Consider the following 19221-nt stretch of genomic DNA (forward strand, 5'->3'; position numbering starts at 1 on the left):
TCCTAAACATATACCTCTTCCACAAATTCTAAGTGGAAGGCTAATGGGAAGAGGAAGGCAGTTGTAGATAACAGTGGAAAAGTATAAGAGAATGAAATTGGGAAGGTAGAGGAGGAAGTAATCCAAGAGCATTGGCAAATTCCTCTGGGTACGAGACAATGCTCTGAAGGAGGTGACCTGGGCATTCTTACCCAAACAGGGCAGTTGTAGGTGTGGCGCAAGAGCCTAGTAGGTTCTGGATACTGATGAGTTGTTCTGGAACACCTGTTTCCAGGTGTAGGCTTCTCCTTATTTTTAAGGAGAAAAAAAATGTTGGTATTTCAGTTAACAGGGGGTATTTCATGTTAACGAGCAAAGTTTCTTGTCTGGTGGTGATGCAAGACCTGTTTTTTTAAAAGAAAAAGGAAATTAAGCTTAAATATCCACTGAGAAGCTCTGTTTATGAATGGATTTATTTTGCAAGCTATTCATACTGTGTATAATGAATGCCCACTAGTAGTTCTAGAGACCTGCCTGTTTCTTATGTGCTGTAGCTGATACAGTATTAGAGCTCAGCAAATACTGTGCTCATTTATGTAATAAAATTTTAATTGGGAAACTGCTAACAAAACTGCTTTTTCCACAGACGTTTCTGAACATGTTTGTTGACAGCAATCAGGATGCACGAAGACGGTCTGTAAATGAAGACGATAACCCACCTTCTCCTATTGGAGGAGACATGATGGATTCTTTGATATCACAGCTTCAACCTCAGCAGCCACCGCAGCAACCACAACAACAGGTACCCTCCAGGCAAAATAAGAAATGTTTATTGTCTTCCACAACTGGAAGGATTTTAAGAACTTATGTTCTAAAAGGATTAGCAGTAAAAAATGGAAAGGGAGACTATAAAATTGCTTTGCTGTGGAATTCCCCTTGGGGCAAAATGTATTAATTTATCTTGCCATTTCTCATTCCAGTGTAAACTGCCCATAGCATATGAACAGCAGCGTTGGAAGGTCACATGAGACTTGCTGCCTTAGAAGCAAAGGACGGAGGGAGGGAAAGTGCCTGTTTAAGATAAAAGATGGGAGGGGCAGTCAGGAGGTTTCTCTGTTACAGGGTGGCAGATAAAAAGGAATGAAGTGCAGAGGTATTACCTCTTGAGGAAAAACTGCAAAAAGTCCCTGGAAAAAAAAATAGTGAGCACTGAACAAGGTGATACAAAGAATCAAATAACTGTGTTGATGGACCTATCAGATTTCGTAGGTGGGGACCAAACTCTCATGAGTATTCTTCTGCACGTACTTAACTTTATTTTAGTACAAAATTATCAAATATTTTCATTGTCCTGTGTTGACAATTTCAGCCGTTCGCAAAACAGGCAGGAGCATCGGGAGCATATCCTCTTACTTCACCACCCACCTCCTACCACAACACAGTGACACCATCTCCGTCTATGATGCACACACAGTCACCAGGTAAAACGGCTGAGAATTTGTGCACTAATTGTGTACTGGAAATACACATGCAGCTCTTCTTGTGTGTGCATGCTTTTTCTATGTTTAGTTCCAAGTCAGGCAAGAGAATGCACCTTATATTATGGAAAAATAGCAAAGCAAAGTCCTGCCATGCATGTTTTGGAAAGTACATTTTGAAGCTAAAAAAAAAAACATTCAGTGAAACTGTCATCTGTAGCTATGTAATGTTTCGGACTGTTTCCTTCTTAGGGCTTATGACTTGCTGAGATGAAAAACTGTTAATTTTAAATACCTGCTTTCTCAGAAAAGCTTTTCATCACCAAAGCCCTCCTTTCTGCTTCCAGCTGTTATAGCGCAACAGCTGAAAATATTTAAATTTGGGGAAGGGCTGGGCAGAGGAAAATGCCATTCTTCAAGCCAAATATCTTGGAAAGCTTCCTTTGTGTGGTGAATCAATATGGAAAATATAACACTCATGCATGTACAAAATACAGCCTTTGAGTGCAAAACCAAATTCTCATGAAACTTGTTTGCTGTCTCCCTAAAAACAAGATAGCTGTAGCAGTTGATAGAAAAAAAAAATTGTAACAGAAAAATGGGGAATGTGTATGTTGAGTGACGTGATGTCTTTGATTAGGAAATTTGCATGCTGCAAGCTCACCTAGCGGAGCTTTAAGAGCACCATCACCAGCATCCTTTGGTCCAACTCCTTCACCTTCCTCTCTTGGAATCACAATGGGACAAACTGCTAACTTTGCCAGCCCTCATGGTGAGTTCTTTACTGGCAGGTGTATATATAGTGCCAGATAGAGCCCATTTACTTCTTGAAATTAAGTCTTCTGGAGCAGACTTAAGTTAATTGAGAAAAATTGATGTTTTGTAATTGGCTTAAGTAGCTGTTTTCATATATGTGGTGTAACTTTTAACAGTAATCAAAAGTAGCTGCATGGCATGTTGAGGTGTTCCTAACATTTTAAAAATGGACTATCAGTCGCTCTTTCCTGCTTACTAACGTGGTCCGTGTGGTTTTGTAGCAGAACAATGGCTGCAGCTTTTAACGAGCACTGTCTCTTGTTAGATTAATTAATGTATTTTCACTGCTTACATTTCCTGGAAAAATAACTGGAACAGGTTAGAAATTCAAACACTTGCAATTTGAAAACATTGTCAGTCTTGCTGGTTTGACATACATATATGCGAGCAACATGCCTTTTGGTTGTTTCCTTTATTAAGTTTTTTTGGCAAGCTGTCCAAACAATTGTTTTTTGTAATCACAGTGCATTGGAAACCATCCCATAGGTCACAATAAATGAAAAGTTCAGATTGTAATTGTAGCACACTGACTTAACTGTCAAGACGAACAAAGTGAGACAGATATACAACAGACCGTTGAAGAAGCTTCTTCTGATCAGTCTTTGTAGCAGAGTACAAAACCAAAGTTACTTTTACGGAGATAACTGCAAGATACTGAATAGATAAGGAACAGTCTAGCTGAGGCTTTCATTTGCTAAGGAGCAGTAGAAGTCCAAGCCTACAGGCAAGAGCTCTTACGTTTAGACCCTGTTAAGTGTTGAACATGCTGACTTGCCTTAGCGTTCAGTTTTATTTTACTTTTTAAAAAATAAAACCAGAAAACCCTTGAAGATGTATCTTGATTTCCACACCCCCCGCTATGTTTTTTTATACGGTTGTAAAATGTAGTCTAAAATCTTGCAGACACTTCCATGCTTTACAGGTTTTGGTAAGCCTTTTTTTTTTTTTTAGATATCTAGCTTAGAAAACCTTGTACTTCTTTAAAAAATAACAACGGTCTTGTAACATCTGTAGGTACCATAGACCCAAGCTCACCCTACACCATGATGTCACCCAGTCAGCGTGCAGGGAACTGGCCAGGATCTCCCCAGGTCTCTGGTCCATCACCAGCAGCACGAATGCCTGGAATGTCACCAGCCAACCCTTCCCTTCATTCACCTGTCCCAGATGCCTCTCATTCCCCACGAGCTGGAACAAGTACGTTTCTTCATCAGTGTTATGACTGCGAAGCACTTGTGTTTAACATTTCTAGTTCTGTTGGTTTTGGTAGTTGTGTGTGTCAGCTAACAGTCTTTACTGTCCTTGCGCAGTAAGATGTCTAAGGAAGTGAAGCCTTTATTCTGTCCTTGTCCAAGTCTTCTGTAACAAATTGGAAATTAATTAAATCATACAGAATAAACTTCAGCGGGATTGATACCTCTTGTTGCACTGCAGAAATTAGTCTTAAACTACTGAGCTCTGTGACTGAGAGAGAAATCTTTAGATTGAAAGCAATGGTAGGCATATTTGCCAACCCAAATAGTAACATCACAGAGTTGTAATGCTGCTCTTGCACGGCTGATTTAGCCATCTTTACATCTCATTGAGTTTGTTGTACAAACCTGCTATCTGCTGGCATGCTGCAGAAAGAGGAAAAGGGGGTAGAATTTTAATGTTATGGAGACTCTTCGCATGGGTGGAGGGTCAAAACTCTTAATTTTTTACTTTGTCTGTTGCCTATTGCTAGGCAGCCAAATTCTTAAATAAGAAGGATTGAGCTTTGGCCCAGAGAACTCATTGCTTGTATAGTGACAATGAATAAGTGAACACATATCTTGTTTCAACTTAAATCCTTCCTTACTGCAAGTACTTTTTCCATATCAATAGGTTCCCAAGCAATGCCGACTAGCATGCCTCCACCTCGTAAACTACCTCAGCGCTCTTGGGCTGCATCCATACCTACAGTCCTCACCCACAGTGCCTTGAATATTCTGCTATTGCCCTCTCCTACCCCTGGGCTTGTGCCGGGACTAGCTGGCAGCTATCTTTGCTCCCCTCTTGAGCGATTCCTTGGATCAGTTATTATGAGGAGGCATCTTCAGAGAATCATACAACAGGAAACGGTACGGTTTACGTTACTTTAATACTGACCTGCTAGTATGACTTCAGAACGGTTCTTTTTCATGCTCCTGTATTCCACGTCTTTAAAATCAGGCACAAACTGAAATGCTTAAAATATAGTATTTGCTGTTGGACTTGTGCTATACTTCTGAATCTTGCCATCTGAAGTGTCAAAATTTAGAAAAAACATGTAGCTCCTCTTCTTTTCCACGCAGATTAGAAGTAGAAAGCCTTTTTGGTCAGGTGAAATTTGATAACCAATACAACAGCAAGACTATGTCCAGATTTTCAGATGCCGTGCCTTCTATGAGTTTAACATGTCCATTGGGAGTTAACTAGAAGAGCCACAGGGTTACTAGGGATGCCACTGCTTGGCAGGAGTGCCCAAGAAATTAGTTACTGGTTGACAATAACTGAACTACTCAGTCATGAATGTTGCTTTAGGGTTTGGGACGGACAATGTGCGCCTCTTCACTTCTTTGGCATTGATTCAGTGACAGAGAAAGAAGCCAAATCTTGCATAAGGTCCATTCTCGAGGCAATTTTACCTGTATACAAGTGTCAATGTGTTTCTGGAAAGAGGGCAGATTGATCACTACAGTCTTGGGAGTAAATGTGTGTGTGTGTGCGCGCACACGCTATGTAACTAATGACTGACTGAACGTGATCCTTCTTTTTATGCAGCTACAGTTAATAAACTCCAATGAACCAGGTGTAATTATGTTTAAGACGGAGGCACTGAAGTGCAGGGTTGCTCTCAATCCCAAAACCAACCAGACCTTGCAACTGAAAGTAACACCTGAAAATACAGGACAGTGGAAATCAGAGGAGTTACAAGTTTTGGAGAAGTTCTTTGAAACAAGGGTACGTACTCAAATCATTAATGTTTAAGTTTTTGTGCATTGCTTTTAATCTCTGGTGGTGTTTTGAGTGGTACTGCTGACTTTCATTGGCATATGTAAGGGCTGCAAAATACAAAATTAACAGCTGTGTATGCTGGTTACGACATTAAATGGCTAATATCTAAATGGCTGTTACCTAAATAGCTATTACCTAAATAAGCAGTCCTAAATAGTGTCTTTCCTTAGGTTGCAGGACCACCTTTTAAAGCAAACACCCTAATAGCCTTCACAAAATTACTAGGGGCTCCAACGCATATCCTCAGGGACTGCGTACACATCATGAAACTTGAGCTGGTAAGTTAACTGTTCTATTTAGTTCACCCAACTTTGGTTATTATATTTAGAAAAAAAGGTGTCGTATCTTTATCTATAAACACATGAATTACTCTCAATTTGTGGATATGTTATTTAGTGTTAATAAAGAAGTTTTCATTTTACTACCAGCTCTCCTGGAAACTCCCAAAATTTCTCCTTTAAACTGATGATTTTGAGAAACTGCAGGCACATTACTGCCCAATAGGCACATGGATGAGCTGGCTGGGATCTTTCTGATTTTATTCTTGTTTACCCTGTGCTCAATTCTTTCAGAGTTATTCTGGCTTACGCTAAACCTGGCAACATCTGCAAGTTTAGCTAGAGAGGCACATTCTACTTTCTAGTGCTTCCCTAGTTCATAGCCATGTATGTCACTGACATGGGACCTTTGCTGTTCTTTCTCTGTGCTGCTCCTTCTAAACAGTTCCCTGATCAGGCAAGTCAGCTGAAATGGAATGTGCAGTTTTGTTTAACAATTCCTCCCAGTGCACCGCCGATTGCGCCTCCAGGAACACCTGCTGTTGTGCTGAAATCCAAAATGTTGTTTTTTGTAAGTAGAGCTATCTCTTTTAAAATTTTGTGGGCTGCGTGTCTTTGAAATCATCACGGGTTAGTAGCAAAACATAAGCATGCTCTATCTGACAACTGTAATAGCTAAAAATGTTCTGCTGTTTGGAAGCCTAGATTTGCATGCATCTCTTACGTACTGAGTTTAGCTAGTATTACTATTCTCCCTCCTATAAAAGCACAGCAACTCTTCATGTTTTGTGCTCTTGGAGAGATGTTGACAATACATAAAGTTCATTTCCCTGTCTGGGCTGTGAGTATCTTCGAATGCTCAACTTCTGGGTGTTTTGTTCTTCTTTGAGGCACTAACCACCTAGATTAAGTGATAGACATATTAGCAGTGCTGGGAAAGGATAGCAGGAGGCAATGCTCACTGTAGGGTGCTTTTGAGAAGAAAAGAGTCTACATCCGATGGATAACTTCTCTGTTACAGAATTGATGTCTGAGAACTGAGGGGGTGGAAGTGCACGCTGTCTGTAGGCCTAGAGTGTTTAACTGTATCGAAGTTGCACTGAAGTCATTCAACTTAACACACACTGTTTCTTTTCCTGCAGCTCCAGCTAACACAGAAAACAACAGTCCCACAGGAAGCTGTTAGTATTATTGTCCCAATTATTTATGATATGGCTTCGGGTACAACGCAACAGGCTGACATTCCCAGGCAGCAGAACTCTTCTGTTGCTGCTCCAATGATGGTTAGCAATATTCTAAAGAGGTTTGCTGAACTGAATTCACCACGATCAGGTACTGTACATGTCCAGTAGATATATTCTCTTCACCCAGACATCTGTGACAAATCTCCAGTGTAAAACTAAACCTCTCTTAAGTCTGAATTCTTCTTGGTTTCTATCATACTTCTTTAGTGATTACAAACTCCTGTCACATCAGGCAATATGTAACTTAATAGCAAGTACTGGCAACGCATCAGAAGTTTACACTGATGATTCAGGCTGGATTTTGCTGTTCTGCCCAGGTGATAGGATGCACCTCTTGTTGGCCCAACTCTCGCTGCACAGTAGGAGTCAGACTTTTTAACAAATGGGCCCAGACTGAGTCACGAGAAATATGCTATGGTCAAGTGTCAGTTTTCATGGTTAATTATGAAGTTATTGAGCTTAACAGTAGAACATAAAGGGATGTTAAAATAGTTATCAGAACTTGTCCACGTGCTGTGAATGATTAAAAAGTAGTTGGAGTCATCGTATACTCCTTTGTCAGTGTGTACACTAACAGAGGCGCATATGGTTCTGCCCACCAAACGTGCTGTGAAGTGTTTGAGCTAAGTAGGTTGTTCTGAATGTTCATTCAGGTAGTGCGCTGTGAGCAATGTTGTGCTTTGCTTTCCCTCTTGTTCGTCATGCTTTTTATTTTCTTTTTAATATCCAAAACATTGAACAACAGTAGCAGGTTCTTTGGGCAGCATGTGGTCTGTAAGCAGTGGTTTGGGGTCCTAACACACAGATGGCTCATAAGAACAATAACTTTCAGCTCTGCTGTAGTTACATGCTGAAGAACAAAACCTTTTTCCAATAACTCAGTGAACAGATTGAAGTTGTGAATCCAGCAGTTGAATTCTACTTCTGTTCTGTATAATTATTCATCTCATTGTTATGCAGTAATTTTAACAATGCTTGATGGTTTATTTCGATTGCTAGAACATGAGCAATGTTTATCTTAAATTGGTGTGGCTATGCATACATTTCTGAAAATTGTGATGAGATTTAAATGAACGTGCGTTTTCCTGTTTAACATATAGTCATAGTGTAGGTAAATAGAAGAGAGAATAGCCTTGAGGGCGTGTGGGGTTACCGCTAAGAGTTCTGTATGTGGTACAGAACTGTTGTTTGTATAGCACTTTGATTTCAGGATACGTTAACTAAGCTTCAGGTGTTTCTCTTGGAAGGTGCTTCCCCACTGAGTTCCCCTAGTGTGGGGAAGGGTAGATACTTGTTTTGCTGTTTGTTATTGCTCTAAGTTGTGTTTTAAGGTAAACCCTCCACAAAATACCGCAGCATAGGGAGTAATTGTCAAAGCTGCTCTTGAGTATCACAGGTGAGATGTCTTTTGATGATCATTAGGTAGATCAGGATAGACAATTTTTGTTTGTCACACAAGTTTTGAAGTAGTTTGAGAGTGCAGTACAGGGAGCAGTGTATAGACAGGGAAAAAAAAATGCATATAAAAAGAGCTTGTGGCCCCAAGCAGGACCTTATCCAGGCAAAGAAGAATGTAGCTAGCTGAGCAGAGGACATTTCTAGTGGTCTTTCCTCTGACTTCTAAAAGAAAGAATGAGTCTGTATGGATTGATTGATTGATTTCCACCACCACCATCAAAGCAGGATCTTCCCTGAGGAAACTTGAAATGCAATTTCTTGTGTTCTTACTGTCAAAACTTACATTGTTATATCTGATAAAAGAGAACAAGATACCTTCTTTTCTTTGCTGTTGAAAGGTGATAGGAAAGCCAACAGGTGAAAGTAGAGAGTTGGGAGAATTCTTTTACAGCAGCAGTACATGGGACATCCCAGATGCATATCCTTTCTCTTCTGATGCTCTTGTGCTGTACCCAGGATTTTCCAACCTCTGTTAGCTCTTCTGCTGCACTAATTGCAATTTGCTTGGTTAATTTTTCACTGTTTCAGTCAGAAAGGACCAGGGCTTCCCATCATGCACATATGATACTACTGGCACTTTCATTGTAACCCATAATCAGTGTTGCCTCGTTTTGGCTGTATCTTTTTTACCTTTCTCTCTTTGTGAGAAAGTATTTTGTATTCAGCTTAATTTTCCTCTTAATAAAATGGTAGTGCCTGAAAAGTAAGTTCTTTTGGAAGAGTTTTCTTTTTCAGATCTGTGGGCAAACATGTTCTGCTGTGTTTAACAGTAAAATGTTGACTCATTGCAAGTATGTTGTCTTTCTGAGAGCACTTTACCTGTGCCTCCGTGGGAAAAAAATATTTTCTTTGGGGGAAATAATTATATGAACTTAGATGGAATCAATGCCCTGGAATAATAGGGTTAAGCTTGAGCTGTAAGTCTACACCCTGCATTATGTAGTGGACATCAATCTGGTAAGGAAGTGAAAGTCCCTACGGGTGCTGGAGGTGACCCTTAGAGAGGAACTCAAGGGACTCACGTGGTATTTCTTGAAGCACCTCACAACTAAACGTTTTTCAGTGATGCGGTGGATGATATGTAGCCCGGATTTGTAGCTTTGATATGATAATGGCTTGCCCAAAACAATCTTGGGAGTCCCTAGTTTGGCAGTTAAGGATTAATGCATCCCAGCAGACTCTGCTCTTATCTCTTTGCTCACGCTGTTGCTCCTTCAGCAGCAAAATTCAATGTCTTCTAACTGATGTTTCTTGAAATAATGCAGGAAAAATTCATCCCACAGTGACCAGGGTACAATAGTGGCTATTAACTGTGTTCTCTTACCAGGAAAGAGTAGATGAAAGTCACAGCTGCCTAACACTTCACCTTCTGTTGTTCTAATTAAACCCTTTTGATTCTATTGGTTTTAACTTTCTTAAGCTATTTCAGAACGTGTGTGTGTGTGTTTGTCAAAAAACGCTGGGATTCAAAACTTGAGACTGCCGTGGCTGGTTTTTCCTCTCTGTATTAGATCTCAGCCGTTTGCAACAAAAGTCCATTTGCTCTGCGTTTTATCTTGCAGTCTAAATGTCAAGGGTAGCGCCAGAGCGATTTGGTTGAAAGAAAGAGATTTCTGACTTTTGCCCAGTCTTGGAATTAAACATGGTTCCAAAACTAGGCTTCGGGCAGAAAACATCTTCCAGCTGTTGCAGACTTGAGTCTTTTGAAATGTTGAGTTTCTGCTCTTAATCAATGCAAACCGAAGTTGAAAAAGTGATGGTGGGGGGGTGTTTCTTTATGAGTTGTAGTGCTCTTAATTAACAGCGTAGGGAAAAATTCGGATTGCAGTGCCACGCATGACAAACTCTAGCGTAGGTTCAATCTGACGTTTGTCAAACGCACCTAAAAGCTAAGAGCAATTTCACAACCAGCAAAGAGGGGTCATGCTGGGAAAGACGGAGCTGCTTCACTAAAAAAACCCCATTACAAATCCCGACATCCTCGGAGGTGGCTGGGATTTGGCCAGTCTGTCCCTGTGTCCCGTCGACCTCTGCCCGTACGGCGGGGGTCAGAGTCGGCGTTGGGCGCTGCCTCGCGAGCGCGTTAAGAGCGAGGGCCCGTCTGCGGCGCGATGCTAACCTCTTTCTTTTCCCTGTTTCCAGGTGAATGCACAATATTTGCGGCCGTTCGTGATTTGATGGTTAATCTTGCGCTGCCCCCTGGTGGGCGTCCCTAGACACTTTTAAAAGAAGGCTGAAAGCGAGACAAAACCGAAAAAAAAATAAAAAATCTATAGTAAAGCCTTCGGTTAAAAGAGGACGTTTTAATTTTACCTTTTTTTTTTTTTTTTTTTAAGAGCTAACTATAATAAACTGGCAAACTTTCAGGGATGCACTTTCGTCAAATGAGTATCACCACGACTTTTGTATAGTGCTGTTGTATAGTGTGTTTTAACGGGAGACACTTCAGACTAGGTAATAGATCCAAGTATCATCTTGCTGGTAATAGATTTAACATTCTGTTTTATACTATAAAGATGATGAAAATGCCAAACTTGTTTGTTTTTCTGTTTTTTCTTATGTTTTGGTGTAACAGTCTTTTTTTAAGGCAGGTCTGTCATTTTTGAATACTGTAAAACTGTGACAAACTTTATATTGAAGCTGTATTTTAATATGACTGCTTTGAATCCTTAAACGATTTATTTGGGCTTGTTGTAAACATGTCCCCAAAAAGCAATATTTAATAAACTGGATTAAAAAAAAAAAATCTTAAACTGGATGTTGTATACTCTTAAACTTTACTCCTCTCCACTATAGCCACTGGGCAGATCTCTTGATCTCTTGTATTCACGCTTACTTGGCTATCTCTGTATGGGATCTTGTTCCCCCCCCACACACGTGCTGCTAACTTAAAAAAACAAACAAACAAAAAACCCTTATTTATTTATTCTGTGGGTTTGATTTGTTCCAAGTCATAGGAAAACAGAGTTTGTTCATTTTCCTGTAATAAATAATTAGTATTTACTTAAAACAGTGCTTCATTTCTTACTGTCCTAAGGAACTACATCTGTTCTGTCCCCAAAGCACCTTTCTTCATCTGTCATGGAGTTTGCAATTATAGGCACCTCTGTAATAACAGAGTATTATTTGTCTTAGTGTAAAGGCAGGTAAGGTAGAAGCTTGAACTGTATACCATGAAATTGGAGAGGCTGATCCAAAAAAGAAGCAACCTGGCATTTAACTTTTTTTAATTGGATGCATGTAAATAACATTGTCAGCAATGACTGAAGGCTCTTGCAACTGCATAAAATTTCCATCCGTAGGAATTACTCTGTCATTTAACCATATTGAGTTCAAGTTTGTTTCCTGACTTCCTGCAAGAGTAACTTTCTGCTATTCTGCCTCACTCCCTTTGCAGACCTTTGTCAGCTCCCTGCTCAGCTGAAGGATGTTTTAAACTAATTTTAAAAATCTTTTGGTGGATGGATTCTAGCCTGCCCTGCTGGCTTTGAGGCTGCCCATTTCCCCCTACAACCGTCACAGCCCTTCTAAAAAAAAATCGTTCAAAGCTCTTGCCATTAGAAATAATCTTTTGGTTGGCGTCCACTTCAGATTTCAGCCTTGAACCTGTGCTTGTGGGTGTTGGTACTGAACTAGTCAGTACTTTCCTGACCTGTGCGTATCTAAAACCTTTTATGCAGTTTCTGCTTCTGAAATGCGAAGCTCATCCACTGGAGTGAAAACCCTGGCAATCGTTAAAACCTTGTTGCTGCTGCTACTCTGTTGGAAAGACTTTGTATTCTTTTCACAACTAAACTGATGCTTTAAAACAATGGAGAGCGCATACCAGTCTGTCTGAAAACGGCTAGCTGTTATGCTGGTTGCTAGTCTGGATTCAAGGTCTGAGCGTTCCCATGCCTGAAAGCAGCTTCTGATGCGCAGAGAAGCATCTGCTGTTCCTTGTGCTACGGGGCAGGTGAGTGTGCTGGTGGGCGAGGGCCCCCCCGGGAGCTTCAGCACTTGAAAGTAAGAGGGAGGAGGAAGGTCTACCCCTAGGGCAGAGAAAACAAAATACGTAAACTTGTGGCAGATGGTTATGAACTGACCCAGTTCCCAACCTGATGTTGTGAGAAGACTGAATTTGATGTTATACACACCGCTCCTCTTAACATACGCCGCGTTTTATGCCTTCATCCTAAATAATTAAATTCTCAAGGAAAATGCTACTAGTAAAAGGAAGTGTTTCCCACTGACCAGTCACACCTGTTCCTTTCAAAGAAATGACCGTGTGTATTTACAAGCGCAGTTTTAAGCTTAGTTCTTCATGTCTTCGGTCTAGTTTTGTGGTAGCCACATGTTCACGCCTGCCTGCTGCATTGGGACTATTTGTGGATTGTAATGGTTACAGGAGATTCGGTTGTCCCTTCATTTCACTAAAAATGCTGCAGTGACTCCGCGTGCTGTGGTACCATACGAGGTTTCTGATAAACCTGCCTGTGGGAGAAGCGTGAGAGAAATTATACAGGGAAAAAGAGCAGTTCTGAACTGGTGGGCGGATCTGGCATAGCAATGTTAGCCAGCATCAAATGGGAACGCACAACTTTTTAACTATCCAAGAAGCCACTGAGATGACAGCAATGGACTTTGTGGCTTTCCAGGTAACAAACACCGATCAAGTGGTGTTAAAGGTTTTCTGAACAGAGCAAGGAGGAGAGGGGCTTTTTTGTGCCCTGCAAACGCTCAGAAAAAGACCTGAATCAAGGTGAGTTTTTTGGGTTTTGTTTTGGGTTTTGTGTTTGGTTTTTTTTTTTGCTTGAAACTAAGTTTAAATTTCTTGCTCTCCTTATGCATTTAAGTGTCCTGCAGATTGCCTTTGAGACTGCAGGTGTTTTAACTGTGTTTGCAAAGATTGCAGGAAACAAGTTCAGATAACAAGTAGCTGAGACAAAACAAAGCTTCCATAAAACCAGAAGCTGTTTTTCGTTCAAGAGCTATAGTTTGTCTCTAAGCATGCACTTGGTCTCATCCATTAGTTGAGAGTAACTCAAGTTAGCGGGCATTTTAAAGAAAAATCTTCTTCTATGAAAAACAGACTATTAGGAGAATATTTGGGTCATTTAAATCAGATTTATGATTAAACCGTCAAAGGTGTCACTTCAGAAGTTGTGCCACACTCGTTATTTCAGCTCAGGCGGTTATAGTTGTTCCCCTGGCCCAAATTTTCCATGTACCATAGAATTTTAAATGTTTTCAAGCTCTAAGGAATGTATTTCAATAAATTAATGTGTAATTGAAACTTATTAACCGTATGTAGCATCTAGACTGTAGTTATGAAGGTGTGACTGCTGTGTAGCCCCATAATAGCAATATAATTGAGAGTTCCATGTTTAGATTAAACCACATTGACTTCAAACATTGCGGGGCTTTTCCTAAGACGCTCCAACAGCCGCTGGGGGTTCAGCGTTCAATGGGTAGGCCATAATTTTTTTGAAATGTTTTTAAGACTTAACTTTGCCTCCGGGAGCATCGCAAGCCCGGGAAGCAGTGCTGTGCTGTGCTACCCTTCCCTGCGTGACCCTCTCCCTGTGTACTCCCGGCCCCTCACGTTCTTCCAGAGCGGTGATTAACTTATTTGGGAAATGACCCTGTGTAATAAGTTTTACAGGAAACACCCGGCTGCTGCTCTGAAAGATAAGAGATGCTGAGTGAGGAAGGGTTGTGCTTGCATCAGTTGGGGGCCGTGCGGAGCGGCACGGACATGGAAAGCTACGGCAGCTTAAGCCTGGAGAGCCTGAATTCCTGCCCCAAGAAATGGAGAGGCCTCCGGAGGCGGTGCAGGCAGAGCCCCCCCCGCCCCAGGACAAGACCCCATCCCCTCGCACTTTTGCACGCAGCCAGGAGCACCTGGCATAAGCCAGTGCTGCGGGGAAAATGGTCTCTGCTATGCGAAACGGGGCTCTCACAGGGGTGAAGAGGTGCAATGTTTAGGCTTGTTGTTGACTGGTTTTGCTCCTCCTGTGCTTCCCCACCACCACACATGTTTTTAAAATCCCACTCTCCAGGCTGCACATACCAGAGCAGGGGAATTTCAGCTGCACCTGAGGCTTTCTTTTGGGAGAGCAGAGGCTGAAGGGGGTGTTTGTCAGAAACTACAAAAAAGTGGTGTGCTAAGAGGCTGGCCTGGGGTGGGGAAGGGTTTTGCTGGCATCCTTGCCAGGTGTTGGGGCAGGCAGCTCCCGGAGCAGAGCGGGTCCAGGTGGGAAGGGGGTCCCCTCCCTCTTCCTCTGCCACGCCTGGGGATGCGCCTGCCTCCCGGGTGTCCAACTCCTCTCAGGGCGGCTGCAGCTGATCAACAGTAAATGAGGTGTCCTGTCCTCCCCTTAGGAACCCGCGCCCACAGCGCTCGCACCTCCGCCTCGCCATAGCCTGGTGCGTACGGGCAGGGAAGCCCAGGGCTGAGGCCCCAGCTCCCAGGCCCTGCCCACTGCCCCGGATCAGGCAGCGTGCTCCTTTCCACATCTTGGTTTTTGAGGCTTTTGCACGCTTGCAAAGCGGCAGGCAAACCATAAGTGCTGCGTTTGAAAGGCAGAAAAAAGGGCTCCCGGCCTTTGAAGCTGATTTTGCAGCAGAGGGAGGGAGGGGGCGGCTTGGGAGGGGGGGTGCAGGCCAGCCTGGACCCTACTGCGCCTTTGGCATGGATTCATGCAACGGGTCTCCGGCCAAGCAGGGAGGGAGCCAGCGTGGCGGGGGGCCGGGAGCTGCCAGCTGCGTCTCTGGTGCCGCTCTGCTTGGGAATTCCGCAGCCCTGAATGATGTTGCAGTTACCGCGCACGGGTGCCGTTAAGTAAGAGCTAACGCTTTGCCTCAGCTAGCAGGACAGGCCAGATCTCGTTTAATTACATCGATCCCCTGCCTTTCTCCCAGCAAAAGCTGCAAAGCAGACCGTTCCCTAAGGATTTGGATATGTTAAAGCAGCTGTTTTAGTAATGTTACCCTGTGAAAACTGAAACTTAACTGCAAATACTGCTGAGGCATCTTCCACACACACACACACTCACGGCAGCAGCCTTCTTGAGCCCATCTCAGCCACGGGTCCTGTTTAGCCGGCCCCTCAGTGCCCAGGGAGAGCTCCTGGCTCTCCCACCAGCTGAGGCCTAACCCATGTTTGAACCCAGCTCTGCCGTTGCCACCTACCCTGCACTCTTGGGTTCAAGTTTTCCAGTTCGGCTCCCGGGCTATCGTGTCAGGACACCACAAGAGAAGCCGTTTGCCAAGCGGCTCTCCCTCACCGCCAGCTGCTGCCATGGAAAAATGCCTCCTGTGTTCTCCACCCCTGTCCCGCTGCACCAGCAGGGATGCGGGAGTTGGCTGGGGAAACCGAGCCGCAGACCTCGGCTTTTGCCAGGCTGCTCTTGGGAACCTGCAGTGGTCGCGCTATTGAATCTTCTGCTTCACGAGGGTCTCTGAAGGATGGGCTCAGTGTCAGTATTTTTTCCATCCCTCTGCTAGAAGCTGAATTTGCTTGGGGGCAGGACGGGTACGGACGCATGCGGATGTGAGCCAGATGGGGCCACTTGTCCCAAGGGCCCAGGCCCGGGTCCTGTCCCTCTCATGTAGCAGTGTAGGTGCAGTCCCTCACCTTCACGTAGCTTCACACTGAATGCACGAGCATGAGGTGTGCGTTTGGGGTAGCTCTGGATGTTCAGAAACATTAAATTCTTTTTTATTTCTGTGGGCTGGAATTTCCCTAAGGAGCGCTTACTTTGCTGGGTAGTGCCTTTCCTTTCATGGTAACTCACAAATGGGGAGCAGGGCAAGCTTTACAAATTAATGCATTCTTTTCTATGCTCTGGGTGTCCAGGTCTATACAGAGTTGGTCTTGGTCAACCTGAATTCATCACTCGTCGTGTCTGAAATCAGGTTTGTAGGTTGCTTTCCTCTACGCATTTCTGCATTTTTCTGCATTTGTGTCCTGTTGCAGATGAGTGTTTTAAAAAAACCAAAAGTTTGGCTACACACCCCTGCCTCTTGCTCGCTGCTCAGTGTGGTACCATCCACATTCAACATTGTGACCTTACTGAAGAGTCAGCTGCTCGCACAGGGCAAGATTTAAGTCTGAAGGCACCAACCTTTTATTCAAACACACTGTTGATTAGCAAACACAGCACAGGTACTTCTGGGTGTCCTGGAAGAGGATTACTCTGGTTTGTTTCATTTATTTGGGATGATATTACCTTGAAACATCAGTGGTGTTCACAGTCAGGCAGTGATGCCGGGCAGAGTATGCAGCTGAAGCCCAAGGTCACCCATCAGCCATGTGGGTTTTGTTGTACAGATTTACCTAGCTCATGGGCAGAAGAAAGTCTTCGGACCAGATTGGTGGGACGCAGCAGCGCTCCTCCATCTTTTTAACTTCTATGACTGCCTCAGAGACAGACAGACATCGGCAGAAAGTCACAGAGGTCATCCTGACTGGAGTATTTCCAAGGAGTCCTCTTTTCTTTCATAATATGCAGTACTGTACAGCCCTACCTTGTGCAGGGTCTTTGTGGGCAGCAGTACCAGTGCCGGGCACTGAGCAGTCGTGGCCCTGCTGTGGTGGTGGTGCTGCTGCTGCTCTTCTTCTCCTTGGAGGACTGGAGGATGCAATGAACTGATGCATTCTGCAGAGATGAGTTTCTTCCTCCTGGCTGAAGGGGTTTGGGAGGAAGACCCAAGATTCAGTGTGTGCGTTGCAGAAGGTGCCAGAGGTCTGACCGCTTGTACAGCTATAAAAAAAGGTAAAACAAGGGGTTCTGCTTTGCGTTTAGCAAGAAATATGGGGCTGGCAGCAGCCTCCCATGTCTCCAAACCCAGATCCATTGCAAGCAAATGCGCTGTGAAGTGCTGCTTATAAACTTGGCAGGCTTCATCTTAAAGTTACATGTTTCCGCCTAAACTTACAATTCTGCTCTGTTTACCCTGGGGAGGCTCTTGGAGATGCTTACTGCTCTGAGCTTTGTGGTGCTCTACAGAGATTATGGCAAAAGCGATGAGCATGATCTGATATTTTTAAGCGTCCAAGTCAAAAACTGCCCCTTTTCCATCTTGCTGCTGAGCTCCAGTCCCTTTGGGCAGGGTGAGGACCACAGTCAGGCAGCAGCTGTTAAATCGTGATTTTAGAAACATCTTGGTTTGTTCTCTGGCAAGAACAACAACAACAATGAAATCCACCCAGCCATAGCTCTCTTTTAAAGACCTAGCTTAAAGTTAGGGAGGAGTGGAGGGAGCCAGCAGGAGGAATGCAGTGCAGGCTGGCATCCTGGGGAGCACCCACCACGGGCTGGGTAGAGGGACCATCCCTGGCTCCTTCCCTCCTTCCCCTTCCCCACGGCTGCTCTCCCCGCCCCAGGCGCTGGGATGACCTCCCTGCAACTGAGAGGGAGGAGCAGTGTCTCTTTTTTTAGGCTGGCATGACTGTTCTGTTCTCCTCTTCATGCCTCAAACAGGTCATCGGGTTGAGTTGTCCCTGCACAGGAGGAGGCCTACCCATGAGGCAGATTGGAAGAAGAGATGGGAACATCCTCGATCTCCATGCAAGTAAATGAAATAGAGCAGGAATTAATAAAGGAGAGATTTCAAGAGATCTAGAAGAGCAGGAGAGGCTGCCTGAGAAGGTACTTCTTCTCTCCCCATCGAACCCAGTTTATCATTTCAGAGAGGTTAGTTTTAGGAAAACGTCAGCAGGTGGGTAGCTCTGTAGGATTCCTTGTTTGACCTTAAACAGAATATTTGCTGATGAAGGCCTGCACGAGCAAAGGCAGATTTTTAGGTTGCCATGTGACAAACTCAGACTCCCTCCAAAAGGGATCAGAAATGTTCTCCATCTCACAACTCTCTTATTCCAGTCCATCGTAGTGATTTTGCAAGGAAGGCCTCGCGAATTCGCCTTTGCTTCTTACCTTCCTCTGCCAGCAGCAGGATTCCTCAGTTAACCAAACTAACCAAAATAAATTCCATACCAGGATTTTTTTTTTCTCTACTTTTTTTCCCATCCCACAGTTTCTTGGAGCTTTTTGTCCGACAGTCAAGACTTTGCATGCATCACGCTAGGATTCAGGAGGACTTAAGTCAGCAAAGCTTATACAAGGAAACGGTTTAAAAAAATAATAAAGCCAACTTGTCATTATCGGGTTTTGGAGCAAATGTAATTATTTGAAAGCCTATTTATGTCTACACAGTTTGATTTAACACTGTGAGGAAATTTTAAGACACTTACAAGTTTTAAATATTAAAAAAGTTTAAAATGGAATTATTACAAAATTAATCTTTTATGCAAATTCTAATTCCAGTGAAGATAGCTGAGACTGGGATACTGGGGTTTGGGGTTGGATTTTGTTGTTTGGGGTTTTTTTCAATGTGAACATCGTTGCATTTTTACAAATCTGAATACAGCAACACTGTGCTATTCAACAGCAGCGAACAGAAAGTGAAGGTGACCAGCCTGTATCCTTGTTTTACCTCAGTGCTTTTCATACCTTAGTTTTTAAGGAAGGACATCAAAATCTTACTCTGATTTTCTTTGACTTTCCAAATTTTCCTCCACATTTGAGTTGCAGGGGCATTTAAATAAATAAAAGTACCCCCCTCCATGCCATCCCAAATCTTTGCCAGGGTGGCCCACACACTGAAAGAGGCAGTATTAGCCTGGTTCAAGGATAGGCAGAGCACAGGTCAAAGCCGACGAAATGAAGATGGTGGAGGCTGTGCAGGAACAGGCCAGCCATGGAGAATTAATTCATATCGTCCTCTTGAACGAGAGGTGTCCCGAGGAGCCTGCTTCTGGCTGGCACCCACGGGAGTGCACCGGTGGAGTAAGAACAGGTCTGGACCCAGGCCTGCACGGAGCCTTTCTGAACTCCATAAACACTTTGTCTGTGGGAGAGACTCCCCCCCCCCCCCCCTAAAAAAAAACACCACCCTCACACCCCG

The 19221-nt window shown here is 43.5% G+C and overlaps 1 protein-coding gene across 1 annotated transcript in view; it reads left to right on the forward strand.

Annotated features, from left to right (window-relative positions):
• Positions 1-10953, forward strand: part of MED14 (mediator complex subunit 14) — a gene marked incomplete at its 5' end in the record, with an annotated part of 39640 nt that extends 28687 nt beyond the window's left edge. The window contains 8 exons of the mRNA XM_009646133.2: positions 2098-2229; positions 3288-3470; positions 4140-4375; positions 5058-5237; positions 5462-5569; positions 6015-6140; positions 6712-6901; positions 10414-10953. Coding sequence (XP_009644428.1) covers positions 2098-2229; positions 3288-3470; positions 4140-4375; positions 5058-5237; positions 5462-5569; positions 6015-6140; positions 6712-6901; positions 10414-10487 — 1229 coding nt within the window. The remainder of the gene's footprint in view (positions 1-2097; positions 2230-3287; positions 3471-4139; positions 4376-5057; positions 5238-5461; positions 5570-6014; positions 6141-6711; positions 6902-10413) is intronic.
• Between the last annotated feature and the right edge of the window lie 8268 nt (positions 10954-19221).

Source organism: Egretta garzetta, unplaced genomic scaffold, assembly GCF_000687185.1.
Source record: "Egretta garzetta isolate BGI_Z169 unplaced genomic scaffold, ASM68718v1 scaffold70, whole genome shotgun sequence".
Taxonomy (NCBI): domain Eukaryota; kingdom Metazoa; phylum Chordata; class Aves; order Pelecaniformes; family Ardeidae; genus Egretta; species Egretta garzetta.